The sequence below is a fragment of the Bos taurus genome, chromosome 1 (assembly GCF_002263795.3).
Source record: "Bos taurus isolate L1 Dominette 01449 registration number 42190680 breed Hereford chromosome 1, ARS-UCD2.0, whole genome shotgun sequence".
NCBI classification, from domain to species: Eukaryota; Metazoa; Chordata; class Mammalia; order Artiodactyla; family Bovidae; genus Bos; species Bos taurus.
This window is the reverse complement of record NC_037328.1, coordinates 84,150,448-84,164,299: the sequence shown is the minus strand read 5'-3', so window position 1 is coordinate 84,164,299 and position 13,852 is coordinate 84,150,448. Positions and strand designations below refer to the sequence as shown.

At 37.1% G+C, this 13,852-nt stretch overlaps 1 protein-coding gene across 5 annotated transcripts in view; it reads left to right on the top strand.

The window, feature by feature from the left end:
* The window catches only part of ATP11B (ATPase phospholipid transporting 11B (putative)), a 121,607-nt gene that overhangs the window by 62,302 nt on the left and 45,453 nt on the right, over positions 1 to 13,852 (top strand). For all 5 annotated transcript variants that reach the window (XM_002684898.7, XM_024995395.2, XM_059888420.1 and 2 more), the window contains 3 exons: positions 2,908 to 3,089; positions 4,558 to 4,761; positions 10,403 to 10,556. In XM_002684898.7, the coding sequence (XP_002684944.2) occupies positions 2,908 to 3,089; positions 4,558 to 4,761; positions 10,403 to 10,556 (540 nt within the window). The remainder of the gene's footprint in view (positions 1 to 2,907; positions 3,090 to 4,557; positions 4,762 to 10,402; positions 10,557 to 13,852) is intronic.

The window sequence follows — 13,852 nt, the reverse complement described above, 5'->3', positions numbered from 1 at the left end:
GGTCAGGGAATTAAGATTCCCACACAGCACAGCCAAAAAAACGGAGGGGGTTATACAAAAAAATCTCAAGAATGTGTAGAACTGGAACCCTCATACATGCTATGGAAATATAAATGATATGGCCAACTTTAGAAATAGTTTTACAGTTACTCGTGCAACACAGAATAATATAGAGTTACTATATGAGTCAAGGTATACATCCATAGAATTGAAAATATACATCTAACAAAAACTTGGACACAAATGTTTGTAGCAGCTTTATTCCTAATAGCTAAAAACATGGAAAAACCCAAATGTCTGTCAACTGATGAATGGATTAAACAGTGTCCTATCTGTATAATGGAGTGTTAATTGGCCATTAAAAGAAATGATGTTCCTTTGTTAAGTGAAAGAAGCTAGTCACAAAAGGCCACATATTCTGTTTATATGAAAATCCAGAATAAGCCAATTCATAGAGCCAGAAATCAGATTAGTAGTTGCCGGGAGCTGGAGTAAGGGGGAAAAGGGAAGCGTCTGCTAATGAGTATGGAATTCCTTTTGAAGGTGATGAAAATGTTCTGGAATCAGATAGTCATGATTGCATGACTTCATGAGTACACTAAGGACCAGCTAATTGTACTCTTTAAAGTGAATTATGGTATGTGACTTATGTCCCTCTTAATAAAAGAATGTAGGAGAATCTTACAAAAATAAAGTGCTACAGTTCATGTGAAGAGGAAACTTATTAAGCAGTTCTATCTCAGTCTTAGAGCTTCATGATCTCTCATTTCTGCATTTCTGTAAATGTTTGCTCCATACTTATCTCTATACATCTGCCTCTTTACAGTTTCTTCTCTCCCATTACTTATTTTCTAATTGTTTATGGTCTAGTTCATCTACCACACTGTAACATCTGTAAGAACAAAGATATTCTACTTTTCTGTCATTTTAATATCTAGAACAATGCTTTCACTAAGCTGGGACTCAACAAATACTTGTTGCGGAATGAATTAATTTCATTTGTTTATAACTCTGATAGTCTCTTGACTTATTTAAGAGAAACAGGTGTTTATAAATATAGGTCATATGTAAATCAAGGAAAGCCAATATTTAGAAATCTACTAAGTAGTGACCTGCCTCTTGAGAAATCTGTATGCAGGTCGGGAAGCAACAGTTAGAACTGGACATGGAACAACAGACTGGTTCCAAATAGGAAAAGGAGTACGTCAAGGCTGTATATTGTCACCCTGCTTGTTTAACTTATATGCAGAGTACATCATGAGAAACACTGGACTGGAAGAAGCACAAGCTGCAATCAAGATTGCCGGGAGAAATATCAATAACCTCACATATGCAGATGACACCACCCTTATGGCAGAAAGGAAAGAGGAACTCAAAAGCCTCTTGATGAAAGTGAAAGTGGAGAGTGAAAAAGTTGCCTTAAAGCTCAACATTCAGAAAACGAAGATCATGGCATGTGGTCCCATCACTTCATGGGAAATAGATGGAGAAACAGTGTCAGACTTTATATTTTTGGGCTTCAAAATCACTGCAGATGGTTACTGCAGCCATGAAATTCAAAGATGCTTACTCCTTGGAAGGAAAGTTATGTCCAACCTAGATAGCATATTCAAAAGCAGAGACATTACTTTGCCAACAAAGGTCCGTCTAGTCAAGGCTATGGTTTTTCCAGTAGTCATGTACGGATGTGAGAGTTGGACTGTGAAGAAGGCTGAGCGCCGAAGACTTGATACTTTTGAACTGTGGTGTTGGAGAAGACTCTTGGGAGTCCCTTGGACTGCAGGGAGATCCAACCAGTCCATTCTAAAGGAGATCAGCCCTGGGATGTCTTTGGAAGGAATGATGCTAAAGCTGAAACTTCACTACTTTGGCCACCTCGTGCGAAGAGTTGACTCACTGGAAAAGACTCTGATGCTGGGAGGGATTGGGGTCAGGAGGAGAAGGGGACGACAGAGGATGAGATGGCTGGATGGCATCACTGACTCGATGGATGTGAGTCTGAGTGAATTCCGGAGTTGGTGATGGACAGGGAGGCCTGGCGTGCTGCGATTCATGGGGTCGCAAAAAGTCGGACACGACTGAACAACTGAACTGAACTGAAGTAGTGTCATATAGTATTTTAAAACCTTTCCTTTCTGAGTCCTTTTATTAGAATCTTTATTTTGGGTTTTTGTGAGGAAAATGTAAGAAAAAGAACTTTTATAAGCTTTCAGAGTTAGATACCAACTTTCAGATATTAATACCATAAGAAAAATTGATCCTTGGTACAATCAGATAATCAAACATGTATTCCTAAGTTTTGTATAATTCCAAATCACCAGTGAAGATACAATGATACAATTAAAAATCATTCATTCTGTGACTCTAGAAAAGTATTGGTTGGTTGATAATGACCACCTTACAGTCTTCTTTATTTGAATTGTGAATTTGTCATACCATGAAGCCTCAGGAAATTATAGTCCCCTTTGCTTAAAAAAATTTTTTTAAGTAGATAAAAGTAAATTTTTAGTGGTTAAAACAAGAGAGTAGAACCTAGTGCTGCCTCTTTTGATTGGCCTGAAGGTACCTTTGTAGAACTTTTTACTTTCCTGGTAAAAAACGGTTCTAAAATTACAGATAGATCATGTTTATGAGCATGTCTAGGCTCTGTAATGTTGTACAATTCAGTGACCTTAATTATTATGAGCAACTTTTTAAGAACCCATCAGAAATTGAAAGAGCTATGATAATATGTATCCCACAATTCAGATGACTGTGGTTTTGTAACAGTTTCCTGTCACTAGATGATGATAATTTTTAAATTTGATAGTTAATTTTTGGTAATGGTATCCTCAGTTTATTTCAATAACTTTTTGATTCCCCATTAGTTATTTTCGTTCAATTTTGTCTTTAATTTTTCTCTTTTAGAAAGGGCTAAGAACTCTTTGTATGGCCTATAGGCAATTTACATCTAAAGAGTATGAGGAAATAAATAGACGTTTATTTGAAGCCAGGACTGCCTTGCAGCAACGGGAAGAGAAATTGGCAGGTGTCTTCCAGTTCATAGAGAAAGACCTGATATTACTGGGAGCTACAGCAGTAGAAGACAAGTAAGTATCAGATAAATAGTCAATGAAATTTTTCTCATAAGAATTTTTCTAACCAAATATTTGTAATACATGACAAACTCCACTTTTAACATTTTATAGTGACTTAATGTATTTAAAATAAAAAGTTAAAGCTTTAATTTTTCCCAGTCCATACATATAATTTTTGTCCTAGTCAGCTATCTGAAATACTTGATAGAATCCAGCCATGTATAGTTTTGAGTTTTTAGACAACTACTCCGTGTGCCATTCAAAGATTTTAAGCTCTTGCTTAATTCTCCAGCCTCACCTCCTGCCATTGCCACCTTCTGCTTTACATTTCAGCAGTACCAAACTGTCTTGTTTTCTGAACAACAGTGAAGACTGTTTTAACTAAAACTGTTCTATTTTTGCCTTTTACACTTTGTAAAGCTGTGCCTTCTGCCTGGATCATTTTTCTCTTATCCATCTATGAATACCCATTCATAAATTATAGTTCATATATTACCCGCACTCTAGGAAGATCTTTCCTGAGTCCTAATACTATTAAAAATTCTCTTCTTTGGGAAGCCTTCATGTTTTGTAGGTAGTTTCTGCTGTTGTCCTTGTGACAGTATATTACAGTTACTTATTTGAAGACTTTCTTCTCTGTTAGCCTGTGAATTCCATGCCATCTGTTTATTCATTGCCTTTGTTCCCTAGCCTCTCTCTCCATGTATGTTTCACTTTCTTGAATTATTGAATTCTACAAATTAAGTATATTGTTAGGTTTTTTTCTACGACCTAGATCTAAGGTGTTTGCATTTTTTTTAAGATCTAGTGTTTCATTTACTTTTCAGTGGTCCTTGTGAGATTTCTGAGATTCTCTGAGGTTATGTAGAACTTTATTGTCTGCAGTCTGATTTTTGAACTACTGATTTAAGAGATTTTCTTATCAAAAAGAAAATCTCCTAATTTGAAATTTAAGACTTTTAAGAAATAAGTTTGTGAAGACTGTATAGTTAGTTGGTTTTATAAAAATCAACTTCAAAGTACAGTCTTAAAATACAAAGTTGTAGGTTTTATATTTAAGCTTACATAGTGCTCCAGCATATTAATACCCGGTGAGCTTCAAAAAACCAAATACGTTTACAGTAGTAGTATCTGTCACCAAAATGAAGAGGAAGGAAACTTAACAATTGTAAGAATGCATACATGTTCTCATCAAGGCAGTATTGACCCAGGTGATTCGTATCTGTCACCTCAAATGCCCCACAACTCAGGAATGCCCGTTGTGACACATGTGTCAGCATAGAGTTGTAGATTTTGTATTAGCCAGGTGATCACTGATCTGGGTTATTCTTGTTTTTTCCCTAGTGGGAAAAAAAGTCGGTTGTTTTACTATACTGTAGCATTCCTAGGTTAAGGAGTTCAGAATTACCCTACTTGTACTATGTGGTTTACACTTAAAATTTGGTCAAAAAAGTATTCTCTGTGTTTCTTTTGTTTTCAGACTACAAGATAAAGTTCGAGAAACTATTGAAGCATTGAGAATGGCTGGTATCAAAGTATGGGTACTTACTGGAGATAAACATGAAACAGCTGTTAGTGTGAGTTTGTCATGTGGACATTTTCACAGAACCATGAACATCCTTGAACTTTTAAACCAGAAATCAGACAGTGAATGTGCTGAAAAATTGGGGCAGCTTGCCAGAAGGTAAGAATATAGTTACCTGCATCATGGAGTTCAGGGGTCAGGAAGCTATTGCCCGATGGACCCAAATATGGCCCACTGCCCTTTTTTACAGCCCATGTGCTCAAAATAACTTTCACATTTTTTTTCCTTATTGTTAATTCTTTATTGCATGCCTGTGTGCTCAGTTGTGTCCAACTCTTTGCAGCCCCCTGGACTGTAGCCCGCCAGGCTCCTCTGTCCTTGGGATTTCCCAGGCAAGAATACTGGAGTGGGTTGCCATTTCCTCCTCCAGGGGATCTTCCTGATCCAAGGATGGAACCTGGGTCTCCTGTGTCTCCTGCATTGGCAGGTGGATTCTTTTCCTTTATTGGGGTGGTGCAATCTCAGAACATGATGACTGAAGGTAAATGGGTAGTCACATTTTTTAATGGATGAAAAAGAAGTCAAAGAAGAGTAATATTTCATAGTGTGAAAATTACATGAAATTAAAAATTTAATGTACTTAAATTTTATTGGAACAGAGCCACATTGGTTCATTTACACATCAGCAAAGGCTTTTGTGCTCCAACAGCACAATTGAGTAATTGGGACAGAGCACTTTTATCATTTCTCATTGCTGTTTGATACACTGCAAATCACAGTGACACAGTTATAGCTCATTGTTTTCTGTGCCACACTGCTGTATGGCAGTTTGGTATATTTTTATTGTCAGTATTTAACTGTCATGTCCAACATAAAAAGAAAAATGGACTTTTAATATCATACTCTTAAAGCACAGTAGAGTGTTGATTATTTTATTATCAAGTTAGATGGCAACGCATTATGTTTATTATTCAGTGACGATATGGTTTAATATACTGCCTGTTTCAGATATAATCAGATATGAACTAAAAATCTCATTACCGATGGTTCTTTTGTAATGTAAAATCTCATTACAGATCAGCATTAACAGATGGACATGTGCCAGCTGACTTTGATAGAGGACATGAACTTTGAACCCCAATTAAAATGTTCTTCCCCTAACAAGAAAAAGATTTCTGTTCTATTATTTTTAAAATTATATTTAATGATTATTATTAGATTTTTTTACTTAAAATTTTTATCAAAATTTGTTTCTTCTTTGGTAATGTAAGAACCTATATGATATCTTCAATTTAGTCTCATGGCCTGCAAAGCTTAAAATTGAAATATTTACTTCTGGTGCTGTATAGAAAACATTTACCAACCAGTGATACAGTTCACATGACCAGACTGGGAAATGCACATGCATTTTACTGTTCAAAGATACTTTCATGAGTATATATGCTCTTAATTTGTTCTGTTTTTCTCTATATCTGCTTCTTTAGGTAGAACTTTTTTTAGGAGCCCTCATTTAACACAATTTCTTTAAATTTTATTTATTTATGGCCATGCTGCATGTCTTTATTTCTGTGCAGGCTTTTCTCTAGCAGTGAGCAGGCTTCTCAATGCAGTGGCTTCTTTGCTTCAGAGCATGGGCTCAAGGGCATGTGAGCTTCAGTAGTTGTGGCTCCTGGACTTCAGAGCACAGGCTCAGTAGTTGTGGTGCACAGGCTTAGTTGAGCTGCAGCCTGTGGAATCTTCCCAGATCATTGATCAACCTCTCCCCCTCCCCCCCCCCCGCCCCCACCGTGTCTCCTCCATTGGCAGGCAGATTCTTCACCACTAAGCCACCAGGGGATCCCCAGTTTGTTTGTTTGTTTTTTTTTCTTTTTACCTTAAATAGGAGTGCTTCAGTGTAAGCATGAGGGTTACTTGTATGTAGGTATCTGAGATGTCCTACTGGTATTTGTCTTTGCAGTCTTGTGATATTAATGCAGAAAAACAAATATGAAAAGATGATGGCCACAGTTGTCACTGTACATTCAGTGCTTTATTTATGTTTGTTATGCAGGGATTGATGTGATACTAAATTTTGGATTTTATCAGAGAAAAGCTTATTTAAGGAATGTTTTATTTTTTTAATATAAATTTATTTATTTTAATTGGAGGTTAATTACTTTACAATATTGTTTTGGTTTTGCCATACATCAACATGAATCCACCATAGGTATATACGTGTTCCCCATCCTGAACCCCCCTCCCTCCTCCCTCCCCGTACCATCCCTCTGGGTCATCCCAGTGCACCAGCCCCAAGCATACAGTATCATGCATAGAACCTGGACTGGCAATTCGTTTTAAAGAGACAGTACAACTTTCAGAAAGGTCTTTGCTTGAGCTCAAAAAGGTGGTTGATTTAGGTTAATGACACTGGTTTTGAAGCAATGCCAACACTATTGTGGCTACTTAAACATTTAAGGGCATAATGTTCAAAACTCCCTAAAATATACAAACTAATTGTTCAGAATCATTTGCTTCTTAAATATTACTCCTGATTATAAAAGTAATAAATACTCATTTTAAAAGCACTGAAAATAAGATATGATGAATAGTAATATAATACAGCCATCTGAAGATAATTGTTATTTGTATTTTCAAATATTTTTAAGTCTTCTATATATGTGCTGGTGAGTCTGTTAAGATCATGGGTATTGTTCATTTCCCTTTTTGTACAAAAGTGTATTATATTTTGTATTATAAAGTGAATATTATACCTTAAAATTAATTTTAGGCTTGGTACGTGAAATGTATGTTTCAGAGATACCATTTTAGTGGAATATATTTTCTTCCTTTTCTTTTTTTCTTTTGCTGAGTCTCAAAGCTTGTGGGATATTAGTTCCCCAACCAGAGATTGAACCCAGATCTCTGCAGTGAGAGCACAGAGTCCTAACCACTGGACCACCAGGGAATTCCTGAAATATGTTTTCTGAGTTAACCATATAAGTCAATAGGATTTTGATTTACAGACTTTCAGGAAGTATCTGTTCTAAAAATCTTAGATATAGCAAAAGAATTCCATACCTTTGAAAGCTTTAGTGTATGTATCTAATCCTTCAAAAACACATTGATTGTCTCCTATGTAGGCATTTGGGACAGTCATATAAGGTGTGTTGTTTATTCCCAGAATACTTAAAATGTGTCAGAAAAAAAGAAGTAAATATATTGTCACAACCATCACAACTGAATTGTAACAAAGGCAAGAACAGAGAACTGTCTGTGGACCAAAGAGGGAAACTTAGCCCAAGTTTATCCTTGAAACAGCTCTGTACATTAGAACTCTGTACATTGGAACTCATGACTGTGTTGTCTCCTGTTTTGAGATGTAAACTTGTCAGAAAATAACACCAAGAAGCAAAGTGGCCCATGTATGCAAATTCCCAGAGCTGAGAGGCTCATTCAGGCAATTGATACTATCAATTGTAGCTAACTATGGCCAGGGAATGGAATAGATGGGAGAGGATGTGGGAAATATTGAAACATGAGGCTACAGAAGTAAGCAGATGCTACCTTACTGTGTGCCAGAACTATGAGGTGCTTTTCCATATTGCATAAATGTTACACCATGGATTGTGTATGCTGATTTATGAACCCTGTCCAGAGAAAAACCTAACTTAGTGTGCCTTGGGAATGTTCCCAAGGAAAACTGATCTGATCTGTCCTACTCTTGGCTACTTCTGCTTCTGAGACCATGTGCTCAGGCAGTGCTTACACTGAATGTCTGTAGATAGCAGGGGTTGCCAAGTAAGTTCAGCCAACAGAGAGGAAAAATAGTCATTTTAGATGCTGATTTCAGGTATTGGAGAATTGATAAAGGAAGTATACATTTTTTTAAGTTTATATTGTAAAATGTTCATTGCTTTCCACTTACTATACAGTGCAACACTAGTTACTAGGCATATTATGAAGACATCATTTTAACTTACAGAAAAAATTTAAGTATTAGGAGACTGAAAATCATCAGTATGTTTAGTTTTCATAACTTGTCGCTCATTTAATAGTCTTCTTGCTTATCATTTAAAAATTGAGGGAATAGCTGCTATGGAAAATGGTATGGAAAAAATTTTATATAGAACTACCATGTAATACAGCAGTTCCACTCCTGAGTATTTATACAAAGGAAATGAAGTCACTGTCTCAGAGAGATCCACACTTGTGTTCACTGCAACATTATTCACCATAGCCAAGAATGGCAACAACCTAAATATCCATTAATGTGTGTATGGACAGTGAAAATGTGATGTTCCTTCCACACATGAAGGAATATTATTCACCCATAAAAAAGAAGGAAATCTTGCTTTTTGTGATAACATGGATGAATCTTGACAACATTATGCTGAGTAAAATAAGTCAGACAGAGAGAAACACATACTTATATGTGAAATCTAAAAAAAACAGTGATAGAATGGTGATTGCCAGGAGCTGGGCTGTGGGGGAGATGGGGAGGTGATAATCTGAGGTACAAACTTCCAGCTTATATATAAGATGAATAAGTTCTGGGGATCTAATGTACAGTATGGTGGCTGTAATTAACAGTACTATATTATATATTTGAAAATTGTAAAGAGAGTAGCTCTCAAATCTTATCACTACAGACCAAAAAAAAGTTTTTACATGAAAAGATGGAGGTATTAACCCTATTGTAGTAATCATTTTTGCAGTATATATGTGTATCAGATCATGTTGTATACCTTAAACTTACATATATGTCAATAATATCTCAATAAAACTGAGAAAAAAAAATAAAATGAAAATGTATGGATGTTTCTCAGTAGCAGTCCTGCTATACTATGAACCCAGTAGTGAACTGTAGTATTTTCCTTTTGCTGAATTGAACACAGTGCTACTCTGAGTGCTGGCCTTCAACTGCATAAGCTTGCTCCAGAATGTAAATCTATACACTGCTTCTTTCACTGAGAAGTTCTTATTACCAAAGGCGGAGTGGGGTGAAGCAGCTGAACAAAATAGTGTGCTCAATAATATACTTTATTTACATACTGATGCAATAACATACTGATTATGATAACATACTTGTTTTCTCTTTCTTGTCACAAATAGTCCTCTCAACTGCCAATAATTAGACCATGTTTTGAAATAGTCCTCAGTATCATGTATGCCCACAAGAGAGGTGTTATCCATGTTCCACCATTGTAATACCTGGCATTACACTCCATTGTAGGGTTAAATATCAAGAGACAATTGATGGTTTCTTCATTCCTTGCCTTGCTACTTAAATATACAGTGAATCTAGCTTGTAAATTTTCCTGAACATTCTTGATTTCATTAAATTTTTTAAAATTAGAACTTGCTAAATATATAACTAGTTATATTTTTATTTTTCTAAGATTTTTTATACAGTTTGAGAGAATATCCTCAGATTATGTGTCACAATTCACATTTTAAAAAATATAGTTTCTGTGTGTGTATCAGATCGGATCAGTCGCTCAGTCGTGTCTGACTCTTTGCGACCCCATGAATCGCAGCACGCCAGGCCTCCCTGTCCATCACCAACTCCCGGAGTTCATATATATCAATTCATTGTAAAATTGAATATCATCTATTTTACTCTTCATATCAATCACTCTCAATTCTACTTAATCTTAACTGTCAAATGGTAGAACTCTATTCCCTGACATGTCAGTTTTGTACCGGTGAAGTCTATGGGTGAATTATCCAATTTTCAGTAAGAATATTTTGTTTACTAAATAAATGTAAATACTATGGCTTTATACATGTCTTACAGAGGATATCATTTTCTTTTTTTTAGGATTAGAGAGGATCATGTCATTCAGCATGGTCTGGTGGTAGACGGGACCAGTTTGTCTCTTGCACTCAGGGAGCATGAAAAGCTATTTATGGACGTTTGTAGACATTGTTCAGCTGTAATGTGCTGTCGTATGGCACCGCTACAGAAAGCAAAGGTACGTTTATTTCATAACAAGTCCCATTGAGATATTTTGATTTAAAAGTATTCTTTAACATTAATGCCTCACATAGTTCCATTTGGTGATATACGGTATATGAATCTTAACCAGGAGTCAGTTACTTCTCGTAATATGAATTTTAACCATATACATTAGGCCTTTGGAAATTTCACAGTAAATATTGAAGTTTCAGTTATTCATAATAACATAGAAATAGATCATTGTAACCTAGAAATGACCATGTGATAGAGAGCAGTTTGTGATATTCCTGAGACACAAATTTGAACTACAATAACACAAATTTGAGTTCGTTACTTAACTGGTGAAGGAGCCTATAAGACTTCAGTTCATCTGCACCTCTAGGTCATTCTGTTGATCTTTGCTTATTCTTGCATTCTCATGAATTGATAATTCTCTTTGTTAAAAATGAATGTTAAGTGCTAAGTAGAACTTTAATAAGGAGTTAAAAAGCCAATTAATTGTGATATGAAGCTGTAGTTCAGTTCAGTTCAGTCGCTCAGTTGTGTCCGACTCTTTGCGACCCCATGAATTGCAGCACACCAGGCCTCCCTGTCCATCACCAACCCCTGGAGTTCACCCAAACTCATGTGCATCAAGTTGGTGATGCCATCCAGCCATCTCATCCTCTGTCATCCCCTTCTCCTCCTGCCCTCAATCCCTCTCATAATCAGAGTCTTTTCCAATGAGTCAACTCTTCGCATGAAGTGTCCAAAGGATTGGAGTTTCAGCCTCAGCATCAGTCCTTCCAATGAACACCCAGGACTGGTCTCCTTTGGGATGGACTGGTTAGATCTCCTTGCAGTCCAAGGGACTCTCAAGAGTCTTCTCCAGCACCACAGTTCAAAATCATCAGTTCTTCAGTGCTCAGCTTTCTTCACAGTCCAACTCTCATATTCATACATGACCACTGGAAAAACCATAGCCTTGACTAGATGGACCTTTGTTGGCAAAGTAATATCTCTGCTTTTGAATATGCTATCTAGATTGGTCATAACTTTCCTTCCAAGGAGTAAGCGTCTTTTAATTTCATGGCTGCAGTCATCATCTGCAGTGACTTTGGAGCCCCAAAAAAACAAAGTCAGACACTGTTTCCACTGTTTCCCCGTCTATTTGCCATGAAATGATGGGACCAGATGCTATGATCTTAGTTTTCTGAATGTTGAGCTTTAAGCCAACTTTTTACTCTCCTCTTTCACTTTTATCAAGAGGCTTTTTAGTTCCTCTTCACTTTCTGCCATAAGGGTGGTGTCATCTGCATATCTGAGGCTATTGATATTTCTCCCAGCAATCTTGATTCCAGCTTGTGCTTCTTCCAGCCCAGCGTTTCTCATGATGTACTCTGCATATAAATTAAATAAGCAGGGTGACAATACACAGCCTTGACGTACTCCTTTTCCTATTTGGAACCAGTCTGTTGTTCCATGTCCAGTTCTAACTGTTGCTTCCTGACTTGCATATAGGTTTCTCAAGAGGCAGGTCAGGTGGTCTGTAAAACTGTGAATTTTCCACAGTTTATAGTGATGCACACAGTCAAAGGCTTTGGCATAGTCAATAAAGCAGAAATAGATGTTTCTCTGGAACTCTTGCTTTTTCGGTGATCCAGCAGATGTTGGCAATTTGATCTCTGGTTCCTCTGCCTTTTCTAAAACCAGCTTGAACATCTGGAAGTTCACGGTTCACATATTGCTGAAGCCTGGCTTGGAGAATTTTGAGCATCACTTTACTAGCGTGTGAGATGAGTGCAATTGTGTGGTAGTTTGAGCATTCTTTGGCATTGCCTTTCTTTGGGATTGGAATGAAAACACCTTTTCCAGTCCTGTGGCCACTGCTGAGTTTTCCAAATTTGCTGGCATATTGAGTGCAGCACTTTCACAGCATCATCTTTCAGGATTTGAAATAGCTCAACTGGAATTTCATCACCTCCACTAGCTTTGTTCGTAGTGATGCTTTCTAAGGCACACTTGACTTCACATTCCAGGATGTCTGGCTCTAGGTGAATAATCACACCATCGTGATTATCTGGGTCGTAAAGATCTTTTTAGTACAGTTCTTCAGTGTATTCTTGCCACCTCTTCTTAATATCTTTTGCTTCTGTTAGGTCCATACCATTTCTGTCCTTTATGGAGCCCATCTTTGCATGAAATGTTCCCTTGGTATCGCTAACTTTCTTGAAGAGAGCTCTAGTTTTTCCCATTCTGTTGTTTTCCTCTATTTCTTTGCATTGATTGCTGAGGAAGGCTTTCTTATCTCCTTGCTATTCTTTGGAACTCTGCATTCAGATGCTTATATCTTTCCTTTTCTCCTTTGCTTTTCACTTCTGTTCTTTTCACAGCTATTTGTAAGGCCTCCTCAGACAGCCATTTTCCTGTTTTGCATTTCTTTTCCATGGAGATGGTCGTGATCCCTTTCTCCTGTACAATGTCACGAACCTCCGTCCATAGTTCATCAGACACTCTGTCTATCAGATCTAGTCCCTTAAATCTACTTCTCACTTCCACTGTATAATCATAAGGGATTTGATTTAGGTCATACCTGAATGGTCTAGTGGTTTTCACTACTTTCTTCAATTTAAGTCTGACTTTGCCAATAAGGAGTGCATGATCTGAGCCACAGTCAGCTCCCAGTCTTGTTTTTGCTGACTGTATAGAGCTTCTCCATCTTTGGCTTGAAAGAATATAATCAATCTGATTTCATTGTTGGCCATCTGGTGATGTCTATGTGTAGAGTCTTCTCTTGTGTTGTTGGAAGAGGGTGTTTGCTATGACCAGTGCGTTCTCTTGGCAAAACTCTTATTAGCCTTTGCCCTGCTTCATTCTGTATTCCAAGGCCAAATTTGCCTGTTACTCCAGGTGTTTCTTGACTTCCTACTTTTGCATTCCAGTCCCCTATAATGAAAAGGACATCTTCTTTGGGTGTTAGTTCTAAAAGTTCTTATAGGTCTTCATAGAACCATTCAGCTACTTCAACATTACTGGTTGGGGCATAGGCTTGGATTACCATGATACTGAATGGTTTGCCTTGGAAACGGACAGAGATCATTCTGTCGTTTTTGAGATTGCATCCAAGTACTGCATTTCAGACTCTTGTTGACCATGATGGCTACTCCATTTCTTCTAAGGGATTCCTTCCCATAGTAGTAGATATAATGGTCATCTGAGTTAAATTCACCCATTCTAGTCCATTTCAGTTCGTTGATTCCTAGAATGTCGACATTCACTCTTGCCATCTCCTGTTTGGCCACTTCCAATTTGCCTTGATTCATGGACCTGACA